Genomic DNA, 19,478 nt, shown 5'->3' on the forward strand with positions numbered 1-19,478 from the left:
ATTTTACGTATATTGGTATGTGATACTCTGGGTGTGTTTGTTTAGGAAGTGTAGAATAGAAATATGTTGTTTTGTCTTTATGAAAGATATAATTGAGGATGTGTGTGATTACTGAAATGTTTTGAAGTGATTGCTTCCCAGCAGCAAATGTTAGAGGGTGCAGGGAAATGCTTGTGTTACTATAGCGCCTAACAATGCAGCAAAAATGTCTAACAAGTAGGTCAACATAAATAATCATAAAAACAAGAAATCACGACCGTCAGAACGAATCCAGTTGACAACCCAAATAACACTGTATAAGTAATCCAAATGCAATCTTTGCCTATATACACCAACAATATATAGACTACTTAGAATGATATGTAGAGACCTACAGCAGTCAGGGGGACAGGAAAACTTGTGGCGAGGCGGTATTTATCACAGCATTTTTTAATCAAGTGTAGAAGCAACTGATTTAGTTTAATAAAATATATCAACGCTTAGCATTCAAACGATTTGTCAACTCGCACACCATTTTTATGTCCTTCATATCGGAGTGCTGCTGCAGCGCTTTGCGTGTCTTGATTCACGAAAATCGCAGGTCGCGCGATAGCTCAAGGCGCGCTCTCTACTTTCCTCTGGTATTTAGCAAGCTTGATAACACATCACTCCCCCTACACAAGCAGAAACTGTTACATAAATGTCGACACAAGAAAAAACGGTTACAAAAATGTAGAATTCTTAATACCTAAACATTAGCGATCTGACATGACGTATTGCATGGAAACGATACTATTTTTCGGTCTGATCAACTCTAGATTGGGCTAACAGCAGCATCTGTTAGCCTACTATGCGCCCTGTCCCTCTTGGCCAGGGTAAACGAAGCAGTTTTAAACGTTGTATATGTATAGCCCATTTGTTTGTGAGAACGTGAATGGGATTACATTTGGTTTATATTAAAACCTGGGCTGACTAGGCTATCTATACTTTCTCGATCCAAAATGATTAACGGGAATGAATAAACACAATAGCTGTTATATAGACTGTTTATACATTTTTAATTAGGCCTGCAATTGGGCAGTACAACACGATGCAAACCTGCACAAAGCAAGCTCAGCCATGTGCGTTTTATTGTCCAATCATGTTGCTTTCTCTGTGTCTGGGAACCCCCCTAGTCCTTTAAAACGTAATTCATGTATAATTCATATGAACAAATACAAGATTGCTGTAGTTTGACAGGGTTTCCATCCTCGTCAAGGCCAGGAGTTAAAAAAACAACATTTGACATGATTAGGAAAACTCTGGTCCCATCATAGCCCATATGAAACCTTTTTACAACAGATTAATTACGTCATACCATTTAAGGTCCGGAGTTTTACCTGATTAGGTTAGGTTAGGAATTGTGTTATATTTTTATACAGTCCTTTCAATTTATTTAATTTTCTATTGAAATCCACTTAAATTAAATGTAATTCATAGTCCTGAAATATCAGTTTGGAGATGATCTCAATCATTGGGGTTGTGCTCTAGATACGAATGAGAGCAATTGAAAGATAGTTTTTTAATTTTTTTAAATGAGGCAATAATTAAGAATTGCTTATTTGCCCATGCTTATTTGCCAATGTCCTGGTTGAACCATTCATGCACACGCTTTGCACAATTTAACGGCATGGCTCGGTTTGGGAGGCGCCCATACTGTCATAGGAAAGATCTCAAGTATATATCCTCGCGTCCTCTCTCCTCGCCTCCTTCTTAAAACCCATTGGATGAGAAAGCCAGAGGTCCCGCCCCTCTGACCTTCTCCTCCAATGGGTTTTGAGAAGGAGACCGAGGAGAGATGACGCGAAGAGTATGTATTGAGATTTCTCCATAGCCGCTTCTCTTATTCAACACCGGTAGTATAAATTCATTGGCCAAAGCGGATCGTTGGTCACACGTGTGGTTTGGTTCGGTCTTTTCTAGTACAAGACTGGAGAGGACTGTAGAAATTTCAAAGTTTACAGGCGGGTATGTATCCGTTTTGCATGATATTTTCAGATGGGATATATTTTATTTTCGGCTAAATTTGCTACATCATTTGGAGGCTAAATGCCATGCATAACGGTGACGTGATCCTCCTGGTGAATTCTTTAGTAACATCCTGCTTATACATGCTAGTATTATATAAAAAATAGCGGGCGCCGATGATATTTTAGTTCCAGACAATGATTCAATTTTGTTCAAGTTTTTGTAAATGACGCACTCCAGTGCATGCGTGTTTGGTAAAATAAAACATTGAGTTATTTTAGCATTTTTGTACAATAAAATATTGTTGTTTACTTTACGTCTATGAAATGAAGGCTACATACTTTTTTTTCACGCAGAAACAACCTAACGTTACTTAGTCATCCATGCATTGCATTCCCAGTTGAACCGTTAGGGTCACCCATTCAAACCATTCAGAAATCATATTTCCAAGAAGGCCTACGATTATTCGTCTTCATGGGACTAATGTGTCCTGTCCTGCTTAATCTTTTTATGACAGAAAAGTCAATAAAAAAGACTTGGCTTATAAATGTGCATGGCTATCTTCAGTCATGGTAAAACATGAATATATCATTTTTAATTAGTCTAGGCTATGATATACATTTGTAACAATTATGCTGAGAGTGTGGTAAAAAAGAAAAGAAAAGCACAATGAATGTACATGTGGAAAGTGGTTCAACTAACTAAATGTCAACGCAGGTCTGCTCACTGGACGAGTATACTGTTTTCCAGTGTCTATACATTCCTATAGGATTAAATAGATTCAATTATTCGGGTTAATTTGTCTTCAACAAGCCTATCCCAGAGCAGAGGTATTTAGAGTGGAATAATGTATTAATAACTGCATTTGAAAGCGATTGGGTGTCTCTCCTCACTCTAGCTTCTCTATTGCTTCTCTCTGGAGCGCTTCTCTCTCTTTCTCTCTCTTGAGCTTCTCTCTCCGTCTCTCGAGCCTCTCTCTCCTTCTCTCGAGCTTCTCTCTCCATCTCTCAAGCTTCTCTCTCCGTCTCTCGAGCTTCTCTCTCCGTCTCTCAAGCTTCTTTCTCTCTATGTACCAGTCCACCGCAAAGGTCGCATGACATTCATTTAGACTGATCCTAATTAAATGTGCTCAGATATGCAGACAATGTGTCCAATGTTTCCACTTCTCCACATCTAAATGTATTGCGTAATGATAAATGCACATCACTCTTCCTAGAAGTCTGAAGTTTGTCTCTACAGTATATCCCTCCCTTACTTGAAGCTCTCAGATTCATACACCAAAGTATGTCCTAAATGCATCAATAAAACACATTAAAAGTCCTTCTATTTATCCACTAAATCTCAAATTAAGTGACACCTATTTATTCTCCATACAGTAGTGCACTTATTTTGACCAGAATCACTTTGCTCAGAAGTAACTCAATCATCAAGTTTGCAGATGCCACAACAGTTGTGTGCCTGATTTACCAACAACGATGAGACAACCTACAGGGAGGAGGTGAGGGGAGTGGTGCCAGGGAAATAACCCTTCCCTCAACGTCAACAAAACGAAGGAGCTGATCGTGGACTTCAGGAGACAGCAGAGAGAGCACACCCCCATCCACCCCGACAGGGCAGCAGTGGAGAGGGTGGAAGGCATCAAGTTCCTCGGCGTGCACATCACTGACAACCTGAAATGGTTCATCCACACAGAGAGTGTGGGGAAGAAGACGCAACAGCCCCTAAGACCCAACGGCTTGGACCTTAAGACCCTCACAAACTTCTACAGATGCACCATTGAGAGCATCCTGTCAGGCTGTATCACCTCCTGGTACAGCAATTGCACCGTCCGCAACCGCAGGGCTCTCTACACTGCCTACCCTACAAGACATCTACAGCGCCCGGTGTCACAGGAAGGCCAAGAAGATCATAAAGGACCTCAGCCACCCGAGACAGTACAGGTGCATCAAAGCTGGGACCAAGAGACTGAAAAATAGCTTCTATCTCCATGCCATCAGACTATTAAATAGTCACCACTAGCCGGCATCTGTCCAGCACCCTGCCCTGAACCTTAGTCACTGTTACTGGCCGACTACCACCTGATACTCAACCCCGCACCTTCGAGACTGCTGCACTATGTACATAGTCATTGAAGACTGGTCACTTTAATAATGTTTACATACTGTTTTACCCATTTCATTTGTATATACTGTATTCTAGTCAAGGCTCATCCTATATACAGTGCCTTGCGGAAGTATTCGGCCCCCTTGAACTTTGCGACCTTTTGCCACATTTCAGGCTTCAAACATAAAGATATAAAACTGTATTTTTTTGTGAAGAATCAACAACAAGTGGGACACAATCATGAAGTGGAACGACATTTATTGGATATTTCAAACTTTTTTAACATATCAAAAACGGAAAAATTGTGCGTGCAAAATTATTCAGCCCCTTTACTTTCAGTGCAGCAAACTCTCCAGAAGTTCAGTGAGGATCTCTGAATGATCCAATGTTGACCTAAATGACTAATGATGATAAATACAATCCACCTGTCTGTAATCAAGTCTCCGTATAAATGCACCTGCACTGTGATAGTCTCAGAGGTCCGTTAAAAACGCAGAGAGCATCATGAAGAACAAGGAACACACCAGGCAGGTCCGAGATACTGTTGTGAAGAAGTTTAAAGCCGGATTTGGATACAAAAAGATTTCCCAAGCTTTAAACATCCCAAGGAGCACTGTGCAAGCGATAATATTGAAATGGAAGGAGTATCAGACCACTGCAAATCTACCAAGACCTGGCCGTCCCTCTAAACTTTCAGCTCATACAAGGAGAAGACTGATCAGAGATGCAGCCAAGAGGTCCATGATCACTCTGGATGAACTGCAGAGATCTACAGCTGAGGTGGGAGACTCTGTCCATAGGACAACAATCAGTCGTATATTGCACAAATCGGGCCTTTATGGAAGAGTGGCAAGAAGAAAGCCATTTCTTAAAGATATCCATAAAAAGTGTTGTTTAAAGTTTGCCACAAGCAACCTGGGAGACACACCAAACATGTGGAAGAAGGTGCTCTGGTCAGATGAAACCAAAATTGAACTTTTTGGCAACAATGCAAAACGTTATGTTTGGCGTAAAAGCAACACAGCTCATCACCCTGAACACACCATCCCCACTGTCAAACATGGTGGTGGCAGCATCATGGTTTGGGCCTGCTTTTCTTCAGCAGGGTCAGGGAAGATGGTTAAAATTGATGGGAAGATGGATGGAGCCAAATACAGGACCATTCTGGAAGAAAACCTGATGGAGTCTGCAAAAGACCTGAGACTGGGACGGAGATTTGTCTTCCAACAAGACAATGATCCAAAACATAAAGCAAAATCTACAATGGAATGGTTCAAAAATAAACATATCCAGGTGTTAGAATGGCCAAGTCAAAGTCCAGACCTGAATCCAATCGAGAATCTGTGGAAAGAACTGAAAACTGCTGTTCACAAATGCTCTCCATCCAACCTCACTGAGCTCGAGCTGTTTTGCAAGGAGGAATGGGAAAAAATGTCAGTCTCTCGATGTGCAAAACTGATAGAGACATACCCCAAGCGACTTACAGCTGTAATCGCAGCAAAAGGTGGCGCTACAAAGTATTAACTTAAGGGGGCTGAATAATTTTGCACGCCCAATTTTTCAGTTTTTGATTTGTTAAAAAAGTTTGAAATATCCAATAAATGTCGTTCCACTTCATGATTGTGTCCCACTTGTTGTTGATTCTTCACAAAAAAATACAGTTTTATATCTTTATGTTTGAAGCCTGAAATGTGGCAAAAGGTCGCAAAGTTCAAGGGGGGCCGAATACTTTCGCAAGACACTGTAATTACTGCTGTACACACCTTTTCTATTCATATATTGTCCATAATGTATATACACACCATCATATACATAGATATTTATATTCCGGACTCTGACTTGCTCGTCATGATATTTCTTAATACATTTCTTTTTATTTTGAGGGATTTGTGTGTATTGTTAGGTATTACTGCACTGTCTGAGCTAGAAATACAAGCATTTCCCTGCACCTGTGATAACATCTGCAAAGTATGTGCACGCAATCAATAACATTTGATTTGAGTAGTGCACTACACGAGGAAAATAGTGTATCAATTTCAGACCCATCCCTTGACCAATCCCCACAGGTCTCACCCCTGCAGATAATGACCGATCGAGCCAATCACATCAGCGTCGCCATGACTGAAGACGTCACGTCCACCAACGGGACGCCCAGGACCAAGGTCATAACCAGCAGCACCATGGTGGAGCTGAACAAGCTGCAGCCCCGGGGCTCCACGGTCAGCTTCCACAGCATCCAGTACAAGGTGAAGCTGAAGACTGGACCGCTCTGCAAGAGGAAGAACACTGCCAGGGAGATACTGGTGGACCTCAAGTGAGTGGAGTTAGTGGATCCTTTCGTCTCATGTACACACAGACACAAGCAGACAAACACACACTTTCAAAGATGCACACACACTCTCATGTATTCTACACACAGGCTTCCACCTTGAAACATGCCCAAACGCACAAGTTGTAGTGATACTAATTGACTAGTGGATGATCACGTGTGCACACACACACACACACAGTCCTGTGTGGCTCAGTTGGTAGAGCATGGAGCTTGCAACGCCAAGGATAAAGGTTTGATTCCCGCTGGGGCCACCCATATGAAAAATGTATGCACACATGACTATAAGTCCCTTTGGATAAAAGCGTCTGCTAAATGGCATACAATGAGTAAGGTTACATGCACACAATAAGATGATTATTGTGGATAGTCAGATTAATATAATAGTTTGAGGAAAATGTTTACATGCTTTGCAAGAAGAACGATTTCCCTAATAATCCTGTTTACATGGACACATCTGAAGTCAGGCTACCTGATGGCACTCTGTTAAATGCAGAAAGTCGGCAATTAAAATTAACACTCAACCACAGCGACCATGTTATTTTTTTGGATGCATATTTGATTCTGAGTTGGGACATATAAAGTTTGTATGTGAAAACTACTTCTAAGACTCATACATTCAGTTGTTCCAAACTCACTTCACTCTAAAGAGGGACGGAGGCTCGCTCGGCTGGTGCTGGCACATGTGCAGATCAAATACACAGCTGGAACGCAGATTAAGGTGTTTACATGTCCTAATAATTCAAAGGATTGCTCAGAAAACCTGTTTTTTTAATTGGCATATGCTTACTTTGATTTTGACCGTACGCCGATTTAAGATAAGCAGTGTAAGGTGTTTACATGGCTATTGCATAATCTGCCTACTGCCATTCATCAGTTTAATATCAAATTATTACTGTGCATGTAAAAACACTCAATAACTAGCTACATTAACACACACACACGCTGAAATGCTAGTGGACCTGAAGTTAATATACACTTTGACCACCCAATTACATTTGGTGATCATGAAGCTAATTCGATGTGGACTTATTGGCAGATTCCCCTCTTTCTCGCTCTGTGCCTGTTTGCTTGTCTTTCTTGGTACAGCCTCAGTGTATTCCTGCCCACCACCACACACCTTTACAGTGGTGTAAAGTACTTAAGTCAAAATACTTTAAAGTACTACTTAAGTCATTTTTGAGGGTATCTTTACTTTACATATTTTTGCCAACTTTTACTTTTACTTCACTACATTCCTAAATAAAATAATGTACCTTTTACTCCATACATTTTCCCCGACACCCAAAAGTACTCGTTATATTTTGACAAGAAAATGGTCCAATTCATACACTTATCAAGAGAACATCCCTGGTCATCCCTACTGCCTCTGATCTGGCAGACTCACTAAACATAGATGCGTTGTTTGTAAATTATGTCTGAGTGTTGGAGTGTGCCCCTGCTGTCCGTCAACAACAAACAAATGAGAAAATTGTGCCGTCTGGTTTGCTTAATATAAGGAATTTGAAATTATTTATACTTTTGATACTTATGTACATTTGAGCAATTCCATTTACTTTCGACACTAAAGTATATTTAAAATCAAATACCTTTAGCCTTTTACTCAAGTAGTATTTTACTGGGTGACTTTCACTTTTACTTGAGTCATTTTCTACTAGGGTATCTTTACTTTTACTCAAGTATGACAATTGGCTACTTTTGTCTACCACTGCCCCTTTACTAGTGAATTAAGGGAGTGTTAACAAATTAGGAATGCTTGTGAGTGTCATTGATGGATCTAACTCAATTATAGGAATTAAGTTTGCTGCCTCTCCAATGCTCATGAAGAGGTTTTAGGTGTGTGTGTGTGTGTGTGTCAGAGAGAGCGTGAAAGTGAAGTGAAACCAAAAGAGGGAGAGAGATCATTAACACAAGTTGACAAAACATACAGGCCTCTCCATTTGAGATTAGGGCTCGCATACTCAGACCACAATGAACAATAGTGCAGTGGAACATTCAAATGTCTTTTTTTTCTGATGGCATTAAATGTACTGGACATTTCCCAGGGAGGAATGCGTAATTTCACACAAGTTTTGGTCCGTTTCCCCTAGTGTTAATTATATGATATTAAGCATGGTTTCTTGCGTGTAATCTCTTTGATGCACTGCGGAGCAAGCTGCCAAGGAACCAAATGAAATGCTGTCACGTGATTCCACACTACAAGCCTTTATAATTCAGCTTTTTAATTCTGTTTTTATATGACAGATACTTTTTTTTTATACCAATTGTGCAAATGTTCTTTGTGGAATCACAAAATTTGATTATGTATTCTTGTTTTGGACCATTATACAATGGTATAGATAGAACTCATTCTCAGATTGTTGGAGGTCTTTGGGGTCAGCGTATTCTTTGTGCTGTTTGAATCGGTTAATTGGAGAACCAAACCTCCTCCTTTTCATTCTGTCACTCTTGTGATTCTTCCGTGTGTATGACTATGCTATAGAGACAATGTTTACACGTTAAAACCACAAGCCCTCGACACTTGATAAACTTGCTGGACTGGCGTGATAACTTTAGCCGCCGTATGTAATGGTTTGATAAGACATTTGTGTAACATTGCGCGTATAGAAAGTAGATGACAAAAATGCTTTGCCCATGACTTGAATGGGTGCTATAAACCTGTCGTAAAGCATGTCATAAGGTGCTATAAATCTAGCATTTCGTTTGATGATAAAAGTTCTGTCTTATAATTCTTGGTCCTTAATCGGCTTTTTTATTGGTATTGATTCAATGTTAGGTTCATCTAGCTTTGATTTTACCAACTTACTCCAACAGTTTGAAATGCTTATGAATGACTCAGTTGTTGGTACACATATCCAAATCCATTTACTGATTTGCAACTGAACTGTAGGCCTATACTCTTATTGATTTTTGTCTTTCATAATTTAGAATACAGTGCTACACTTCTCATTGGTGTAAAACATGATGTAACACAATGTGTGTTGATTACATGTTTATTATGGTAAATATGTGGAATGTTTCAGTGCAACTTAAAATATCTTCTGCGTTTTGTCGTTGTCTTGCAGTGGCATCATGAGACCGGGTCTAAATGCTATTCTAGGACCCACTGGAAGTGGAAAGTCCTCGTGAGTATTTTGTTGATGACAACGGTTTATCTTGAAGGCATTACATTGCTTGTTCCAAAAAAAAAGGTCCCACAGGTTGCCATAGTGATTATTGATCTAACGTTATGGTTAGGTTCCTGGACGTTCTAGCAGCCAGGAAGGACCCCTCTGGTCTCTCAGGGGAGGTGCTGATCGACGGGGCGCCACAACCACCCAACTTCAAGTGCCTCTCAGGCTATGTTGTCCAGGTAAGTCTATTGGCTACCTGTTGTAAATATTGTCGGAGACCATGGCGCCGTTAGAAGAGCATATTCAAAGGAGACATGTACAACACAACTCTAGGGTCCAACAGCAGGAAAAAACAGTATAGCTACAGTACTTTTTTCAAAGCTCCTGACCATATTACCCAGTCAGTGACCTCTGACCTTTGTCTCTGTGACCTCACCAGGACGACGTGGTGATGGGGACTCTGACGGTGAGGGAGAACCTGCGATTCTCTGCAGCGCTGCGTCTGCCCCGCTCCGTGCCCCAGAAAGAGAAGGACACCAGGGTCAACGACCTCATCACCGAGCTAGGCCTGACCAAGGTGGCTGACGCTAAGGTACGTTGTAACATAGAATGGAAATGTTGAGACGACTGTTCAGGACTGAATTCATGGTAGTTTTATGAGCCTGTGAGAGTAAAATCCATAGAATTAGGAATTTGAATTTGAGTAGGACTAAATGCAGTTTAATAGGATCTCTATGATCAAACCGTCCACAGTATTTTCCCTCCACTATATACACTGAGTATACCAAACACCTTCCTAATATTGAGTTGCACCCCCCCCTCCCCCACACACACACACACCACACACACACACACACACAGGGATGCTGGCCCATGTTGACTCCAATGCTTCCCACAGTTGTGTCAAGTTGGCTGGATGTCTTTTGGGTGGTGGACCATTCTTGATACACACAGGAAACTGTTGAGCGTGAAAAACCCAGCAGGGTTGCAATTCATGACAAACTCAAACTGGTGCGCCTGCAACCATACCCCATTCAAAGGCATCTTTTGTCTTTCCTGTTCACCCTCTGAATGGCACATATACACAATCCATCTCTCAATTGTCTCTAGTTCTAGAAATCCTTAATTAACCTGTCTCCTCCCCTTCATCTACACTGATTCAAGTGTCTTTAACAAGTGACATCAATAAGGGATCAAAGCTTTCACCTGGATTTACCTGGTCAGTCTGTGTCATGGAAAGAGCAGGTGTTCTTAATGTTTTGTATACCCATTGTAGATATGCAGTAAAATTGCTTCCTTCTCACCAATGTCTTCCAATGTCATTTTGAAGGTTTCGGGCCATATGAGGGCTATCATGTCATAGAAGGCTGTGGTACCATACAGCATTTGATAGATGTCCAAGGGCTATCATGTGATGTGATTGTGTTCCTCCCCAGGTTGGTACCCAGATGATCCGGGGGATTTCTGGAGGGGAGAGGAAGAGGACCAACATCGGCATGGAGCTCATAATCGACCCCTCTGTTCTCTTCTTGGATGAACCCACCACGGGCCTGGACGCTAGCACCGCTAACTCTGTCCTGCTGCTGCTCAAAAGGTATAGCACTACTATTCCAAGAAGGAAAGACATTTAATTTAATTTCGATTGATTCCTAATGGGTGGGCTTAGTGGTAGGTATCCTACATTTCATATTTGATGCTTTTCTTATTCCCTTCCCTGTTTAATTTGCACCACATTTGTCCTCTAAATGTCCTACCTTTCTTATTGGCTACCCTGTTAAATGTAGACCTCCAGGCCTTTTTTAATTGTCTTATCTCGTTTTAGAATGGCCAATCAGGGACGCACCATCATCATGTCCATCCACCAACCGCGTTACTCCATCTACCGGCTGTTCGACTCCCTGACCCTGCTAGTTAGCGGCAAACAGGTGTACCATGGGCCGGCCCAGAATGCACTGGACTATTTCGCCGACATAGGTAACCTTCAATACCAATACTACACACAAAGTATAAGGAGATACCGTTGATGTGTTGTTTAAGAGCTAAAGGAAGTTAGATTGATGTAAAAGTCCTGAATGGGACAAATCAGAATAGAGATTGATATAGGGGAGACTAATGTTCACATGTGTTGTTGTATCCTAGGTTACGCCTGCGAGGCCCACAACAACCCAGCCGACTTCTTCCTAGACGTCATCAACGGAGACTCTACTGCCACTGCTATGAACAAGATTCAGGGAGAAGGTCATTTTCACACACACACACACACACACACACTAACAAACAGTGTGCAGTGTATGAGTCCAAGTCTCGCAAGCACCTGAAAGGTGCCTTAGAGCCCTGGCAGCATAGTAAAAGAACAAGGGACCCAGCGCTCTAACACAAACAACATCTGCCCCTGGGTCAGTAAGGTTAGGGGTGCAGGAGGCTTGGCGTTGCCCAGACAGGGACAGGGGTTGGAGGGAGCGGGCGGCTGATGCTGCAGCCAGGGCCTGAGGCTGGAGGCCAGGCAGTTGGATAACCCCCGTTAATCCTATCAGCTCAATGTGAAAAACCCTCTGATCTGTACTGGTACAGTAGGATTTGTTGGCCTTTGAGAGGCTACGGCTAATGCTAATAGCGACAGGAATACACTATCGGTGTGGATTGTGGAAGGAACCGTTTTGGTACAATGGGAGTAGTCAGCCGAATCTCGGACTGGACTTCAATGAATTTGTATCTGGGTCTTTTGCACTTAGGATAAGGGGATGGATTGAAAAATGGGTTGTTGTCATGGGTGAATTAAGGGGTGATGGTCTCCAACCTTTAACAGTGTGTATTGACTCTCGGTTCTCTCCCCTTCTAGACATTGACTTTGAGGAGCTGAGTGGCTCCAGGCAGACCATCGAGGAGCGTCTAGTGGAGGAGTACAGGAACTGCTCCAACTTCAGAGACACCCAGGTCGAGCTGGAGAGGATCACCCAGGGAAAGCAGTACACCACCAAGCCCACGTCCCGTACTATCACCTACAACAGCTCCTTCTTCACCCAGCTCCACTGGGTCCTAAGCAGAACCTTCCGGAACCTAGCGCTGAACCCCCAGACCTCCGTCGCACAGGTTAGAACACACATCGATACAGATGCACACACACACCGATACAGATGCACACACACACCGATACAGATGCACACACACACCGATACAGATGCACACACACACCGATACAGATGCACACACACACCAATACAGATGCACACACACACCAATACTCACCGGATTTCTATTTGTGGGTTTAAAGTTTAAGAGGTGCTGTACCAATGTCCCCTAAACTCATTTCAAACACACACAACTGGGGAGAGGATTCTCAGAATAAAAGGGTAATGGATTTAGCTCCGCTCCTATCACCAACAACCTTATGACCGGACTTACCCTCCGAGCAAGACTTGAGAATAGTATGATTTTTAATTGCAGCCCGCATACTTTTCTCTACTTCACAACAAGCTCTTTTGCGCTTAAAGGGTGACAGAGATGGCGGGAGGAGGGAGTTCTGACGACTTAGTGCCCTCATTAGTCATCCAAGGCAACAACATGCCATCAGAAGTATCTCACTTCAAGAATTATTAACAGCTAATTGGCCTCATAGTAAATCGACAATAATCCCAGGCTGGGGTCTGGATCTTAAAGGCTAGAGGGCCGGAGACCTAGCTAATCAGCTTTGCTGACTGTTGTGACCCAGCTGTTGCCTCTCCAGGCCTAGAACTGAAGTGATATCATATCTGGCCACAGCCCCCCCCCCCCCCCCCCCCCCCTTCCCCCCCCAGTGGCCAGGGCCCAGACCTTTGTCACATGATCACGCCATGACCCACACTGGGCTTCTACATGAGGGGCTTGGGGAATGAGGTGAAAAAGGCTCAACCTTATTAGCTTATCCTCTCACCCTGGGAACCGCGCTGGGGCCGGTTAGGCCTGTCATAAGATGTAAATCGTCAGGATTAAAACAAATGTCGCTCTGGAGATTTCACTCTTTCTCTCTTTGTTTTCTCTTTTTCTTACCCGACATGGACTACCGGTCTGTGGATGAGAATGGATGAGGGAGAGTGTGGAGATCGCTGATTCGGTGTAGTTTGTGTGGGAATATACCTAGTTTTAAGAATGTCCACATTCTTAATGGACTAATCATGTTCTATCAGGGTTCTTAATAAAATAATAATCAGGTTCTATCAGGGTTCTTAATAGACTAATCAGGTTCTATCAGACCTTTACCTCTGCAAGGCCAGGATAAGTAGTGATACTTCTCCTGACCTTTGTATTCATCATAGTATCTTACCTAACTGTATTTCAAGAATATAATATTGTTTTCTTCTCAGAGAGAGAGCTAAACCCTAAAGAGATGTGTTTACATTAAAATGTGCCTGGACCTTTGATCAAAATGGGCTCCTTCGTGCAACTGAAGTCTCAGTTGTGTCTGGCATATTGCCAGACATATAAGATTGTTTACTCCCCAATGCCACGGCACATTGCGGGTCATGATGTAAAATATGACGTTATGCTTGTTTGATTTGCTGACCTTTGACCTGGCTACTACACTTACGATGTTTCTCTTTTGGGCAGCTGGGAATCACCATTTTTCTGGCTCTTATTGTGGGCGCCATTTTCTTCGGGGTGAAGGACAACCAGAGTGGAATACAGAACAGGTGGGGGAACCATTTTTATCACAACACCTTAAATCCATCTCAGAATGGGATGTAAAGGTGATCTGATTTCGATTAATCTGTAGACTGAAATTGATGGTATCCCATGGGGCAGAACAACGGCAGTGTCTGCCTGTAAAGGTTAGGTTAGTAAATGACTCTGCTTTGGGAGAGAGATGTTATAACAGGATAATGCACACATATACACTACGGTTCAAACGTTTGGGGTCACTTAGAAATGTCCTTGTTTTTGAAAGAAAAGAAAAAAAAATTGTCCATTAAAATAACATCAAATTGATCAGAAATACAGTGTAGACATTGTTAATGTTGTAAATGAGCTTTGTAGCTAGAAACAGCTGATTTGTAATGGAATATCTACATATGCGTACAGAGGTCCATTATCAGCAACCATCACTCCTGTGTTCCAATGACACGTTGTGTTAGCTAATCCAAGTTTATCATTTTAAAAGGCTAATTGATAATTAGAAAACCCTTTTGCAATTATGTTAGCACAGCTGAAAACTGTTGTTCTGTTTAAAGAAGTAATAAAACTGCCCTTCTCTAGACTACTTTAGTATTTTTTTAGCATCAGCATTTGTGGGTTCAATTACAGGCTCAAAATGGCCAGAAACAAAGAACTTTCTTCTGAAACTCGTCAGTCTATTCTTGTTCTGAGAAATTAAGGCTATTTCATTCGAGAAATTGCCAAGAAACTGAAGATCTCGTACAATGCTGTGTACTACTCCCTTCATATAACAGAGCAAACTGGCTCTAACCAGAATAGAAAGAGGAGTGGGAGGCCCCGGTGCACAACTGAGCAAGAGGACAAGTACATTAGGGTGTCTTCAACTAGTGTATTAATCTGCTTACAATAATCAGGATTTTGCTCATTTATTTTATTGGTACAATCACATCTGGGTTCAAATAAATGTGTATTGAGTTATGTAGTATTTAGAAATGTATTTTTATGTGTATTTTGAGTATTTTCAAATACATAGCCCAAACAATTACTTTTAATTGAGTATTTGAATGGTTATTTGTAAAAAATATATAAAAAATAGTCTGCCAAATTGTATTTCAAATACTCAAATAAACTCCCATTTATTTAACCCGGGTATTTGAAAATAGTATTTGAAAATACTGACAAATACTTTCCAAGTGTATTTCCAAATACATTAAAATATTCAGCTACCTGTCTTTTCAAATAAACTGTATCTGAATACTTACTTTGAATGTATGTGAAAGTAATTGAGATATTTAAAATAGTATTTGAACCCAGGCCTGGGTCCAATTAGACCTACAGTACGACTCCACTCCCTTGGTCCCTTTAGTCTGAAGGCCGATGGAGTACACACACAGCAAAACATCTAGCATTCATTTCAATAGGGGTTTACCCCCTTTCATTTCATGCATGACTGGGCAGAACATAAGGATTTCATGTCATGACTTGATGTTTCCCCTCTTGTAGGATTGGTGCTCTTTTCTTCATCACCACCAACCAATGTTTCAGCACGCTGTCCGCTGCAGAACTCTTCATCACAGAGAGGAAGCTGTTTGTGTACGTACTGTAGTAGACCAGTGGCACCACTATAACCTGGAATATGGGGGTGTGAGCATGCGGGTCTAGCCAGATTAGATGTAGACATGGTTTGTGTGTGTCTGTAAGTTGTTGTTCGTATGTATAAGGTTGGATCTGGAGTGGAGGAAAAATGAAGAAAAAATATATTATAAAACAACAAGTCTCGCACTCTCTATTATATATATATATATATACATGTGATTATGAAGACACTGTCTCTGCCTAAATAATTATCAGTATGAAATGGACCAACAAGCATTTGTTTACAGCTACATTAGGTTCACTGTTTGACCTTTGTACTTCTAATTATTCTGTAAATGAGCATTTTCAGTATGAAATACCCCGGCAAGCATTAGTTCCAAATGGCCCTAGCCAAGGAAGTTAGAAAATAAACCACTCAGTATGAGTTAATGTAGACTTCTTGTCTGAGTTAATGTATACTTCTTGTCTTTGTTGTCCCCAACAGCCATGAGTACATCAGCGGGTACTACAGAGTCTCAGTCTACTTCCTGTCCAAGATCCTGTCTGACATCATCACCCTGCGCACCATCCCCGCCATCGTCTTCAGCTGCGTGGTCTACTTCATGATAGGTGGGTTGGATGCACAACATGGGAATGAGACATTTGCATTTATGAAGATTACATTTGATTTGTCAAGATGGAAGGAAAGTAGAGGGACATAGAGTAGACGTTGAGGTAGCTAGCACACAAGCATTTCCCTGCACCTTTTATACCTGCTGTATAAACTGTGCGTGACAAATACAATTAGATTTGAGACGGTAATGGCACAGACAGTAAAAGGTCAAGAAAGGTCAAACGCTCTTTGCAGAGGGGCATGTACCCTACCACTCAAAACCAGACTCTGAAATGATCTTAAAATTCAAGTGTGTGTGTCTCTCCTGCAGGTTTTAAAACCACTCCAGCAGCCTTCTTCATCTTCATGTTCACCGTAACCCTGGTGGCCTACACAGCCACCGCCATGACCATGGCCATCTCTGCCGACCAGAGTGTGGTGGCAATGGCCAACATCTTCATGACCATTAGCTTCGTCTTCATGATGGTGAGTGTAGGGACGAGGGTGTAATGCGGTGGCCACATTCGCGCGGTGGGGTACTCAGGGACGCGCAGGGTGCACCTGAGTTGTATTGCAATGCCAGTTATGGTTCAAGTTCAGCGCTGTCCCACTAGTATTATTTGCTAGTTATGTATAGACATAAATATAAACTTGCGTTGCATACCAAGGTTACACATGGAAATTACAGTGGGGAATGGCCGTCATCTTTTCTAGCCTTGGATTAAAGTGATGTAGGATCTGTGGTGTTATTGTCTGTCTTTCTGTTTGATCTTTAGATAGGTTCTGTGGTGTCAAGACTAAGATCAGATTAAGATCACTTTATTGGTCAATTGCACACGAGGTCCAACCGAAATTGGACTTTTAACCTCACCCCTCTGAAAGACCCATATGCATACACGCCAGGTTTTGTAGATATGCTGGGGGCTGCCACACTGGGCGCCCGGGGAGCTGTTGTTGTGGGGGGTTAAGTGCCTTGCTCAAGGGCAAAACGGCAGGCAACAGCATCTAGGATTTGATACCAGCAACCCTCCGGTTGCCAGCTCGGTTGCCAGATTACTTCCTGTCAGACCCGGGATCCGGACTGGCAACCCTCCAGGTGCTGGTTTGCCTTTTTAACGCTCCTGTTGCCGGTTGCTGGCTCGCCGCCGCTCAACTCTCTCTTTGTGGCTGTGTTGGATCCGATAACATTATTGTATCTTGTTCTGCTTGTTGGGCTCCTTCCATTTTACCAGGTCTGTCTTGTAAAATGGCAATTTCCTGGTCAAATTGTAATTTAGGGGTTGGAACCTCAATGTCATTGGTGAATTAATATTTATTGATGTGTTGTCAGATCTTCTCAGGTCTGCTGGTGAACCTGCCCAGTATCATGAACTGGCTGGCCTGGTTGAAGTACCTCAGTATCCCTCGCTACGGTCTAACAGTAAGTACCTCAGTCAGCCACAACTTCTTAATTGATCTAGTGAAATGTTGCCATACATACTGTATTAATAAGTTTTATTTATTCAACTTTTATAGCGCTATTCATTACATATAGAATTGTTTTAAATATTAATATATACCGTATGTTATTATGTACTATAATAAAACTGTATTATTAAGTATTGTAACGTTTCTTAATGACTAGGCCCTGGAGATCAACGAGTTTGTGGGGCTGAAGTTCTGTGAGGACCCTGCCGTTGGCACCACCATGTCTCCTGGCTCTGGCATGATGACCAACTGCAGTATGAACACTAATCACACTCTCGGGATAACGTGAGTAACGTAATCCACACACACACACACTGTGGAATTTATCTTTATAATTTTTGCTTAGAAATAGTGAATAGTTGGTTGACTTAAATACGGTTTATACGGTATATAACTAGTATTATCAGTAGGCTACAAACATGCTGTCATTAAGTGCAGTGCCTGTGATCACTGTAGTACCTCTAGCACCATCTACTGAGGAAGTCATTGTAGATGGAGCAGCAGTTGTGTTAGCTAGATCCTCTACCGTACATTAGAGAATGGATAATTTCAATAAGGCATCATTACTGGGTATCAATAGCAGCGAAGGCTGAATTATTTGATACAATTAAAAAATACATATTAGAGAATAAACACAATAATTATCCTACGACGCAATAAAATTTGACCCACCTGAGTCCTTTTCAGCTGAAAACTCAAATTAGTTCAGGTTCAGGATTCAGTCTGTTTCTAAACACTTTCTTCCTATTTAACGTGACCCAGCCTTGCTTGTCCACGGGATCCCATAGATACACCGTGGTGAACGTTTGTTTGGTCTTCTCTCCTTCTCATTCCAGGTGCACAGGGGAACAATACCTGGACTACCTAGGAATAGAATACACTACATGGGGCCTATGGGAAAACCACGTTGCCTTGGCAATAATGACACTAATTTTCCTGGTCATCGCCTATCTGAAGCTGCGGTTTATTAAGAAGTTCACATAAGAAGTGTCTTACTTTGCCTTACAATTGACTCCTCTGTGGTTATATCAATGACAAACTGCCCGTAGTTTCTCTCTCCATACATATGTTATAACATGAAGCAGTGTGCCTATGGTTTGCACTGAGACAGGTTAAATGGGTAGTTCAGCCAAATTACATATTCACATATTCATTTCCTGGACAAGTGGAGACTGCAATCCACGCTTTGGCTTTGCTGAACTAGCTACACTAGCACTGTAAATGAGTCATTTGGCTGAACTGTCACTCTAACGTTCAATATCTATGCATGAATGTACATTTTCACCACATGAATATTAATGTGGAATCTTTGCCCTCCAGTAGTCATTGTTCTCATGTTGACTGCTGTGTTTATTTGGTAGCATTTGTTTCAGTCTAGTACGAGACTGTCTTGGCATTTAGTTAATCGTTTCTATTTATAGAGGAACTGAACTCATTTATTTGAAAAAATTCTGATGTTGAATTATGTAAAAAATGATGAATGACTTTTATTAGTGCTTTTTTTGTGTGTATTCATTGAATTGTTTGTTTCTATTGTGTTTATTACCTTTTTATCTATACTAGTTTTTTGGAAACAATGCTTTTATAAAAATGTTCATGTAACTTTGCGAGTGGTAATTATGTACCTACCAACAATGTATAGCCAAAATCAACGATACCAACC

General features: G+C 41.6%; 1 protein-coding gene across 3 annotated transcripts; it reads left to right on the top strand.

Annotated features, from left to right (window-relative positions):
- Window positions 1-1,837: 1,837 nt before the first annotated feature.
- On the top strand, window positions 1,838-19,417 carry LOC118936733 (broad substrate specificity ATP-binding cassette transporter ABCG2). 3 transcript variants are annotated; one of them, XM_036933701.2, is made up of 16 exons: window positions 1,838-1,986; window positions 6,156-6,403; window positions 9,484-9,543; window positions 9,656-9,770; window positions 9,971-10,123; window positions 10,968-11,125; window positions 11,354-11,505; window positions 11,671-11,769; window positions 12,371-12,621; window positions 14,116-14,198; window positions 15,664-15,753; window positions 16,241-16,365; window positions 16,680-16,834; window positions 17,679-17,768; window positions 17,973-18,100; window positions 18,652-19,417. In XM_036933701.2, exons 2-16 carry the CDS (start codon window positions 6,174-6,176, stop codon window positions 18,797-18,799), a joined length of 2,037 nt encoding a protein of 678 aa, XP_036789596.2. In that variant the 5' UTR covers window positions 1,838-1,986; window positions 6,156-6,173; the 3' UTR covers window positions 18,800-19,417. The 3 variants fall into 3 exon arrangements, with proteins under 3 accessions (XP_036789596.2, XP_090043853.1, XP_090043852.1); XM_090187727.1 differs by having other exon boundaries at window positions 1,849-1,986; window positions 6,171-6,403; XM_090187726.1 differs by lacking the exon at window positions 1,838-1,986 and having other exon boundaries at window positions 5,965-6,403.
- Window positions 19,418-19,478: the final 61 nt, after the last annotated feature.

This window comes from Oncorhynchus mykiss, chromosome 10, assembly GCF_057628025.1.
Source record: "Oncorhynchus mykiss isolate SJ-2025 chromosome 10, ASM5762802v1, whole genome shotgun sequence".
Lineage (NCBI taxonomy): Eukaryota > Metazoa > Chordata > Actinopteri > Salmoniformes > Salmonidae > Oncorhynchus > Oncorhynchus mykiss.

What these genes read in the sequence shown, in the direction of transcription:
- LOC118936733 (XM_090187726.1), top strand. Translation starts at nt 6,060, where the DNA reads ATGTGCACGCAATCAATAACATTTGATTTGAGTAGTGCACTACACGAG. An exon ending in TCTCAGGCTATGTTGTCCAG is followed by an intron (nt 9,771 to 9,970) that starts GTAAGTCTATTG and finishes TGACCTCACCAG; the next exon opens with GACGACGTGGTGATGGGGAC. An exon ending in TTAGCTTCGTCTTCATGATG is followed by an intron (nt 16,835 to 17,678) that starts GTGAGTGTAGGG and finishes ATGTGTTGTCAG; the next exon opens with ATCTTCTCAGGTCTGCTGGT.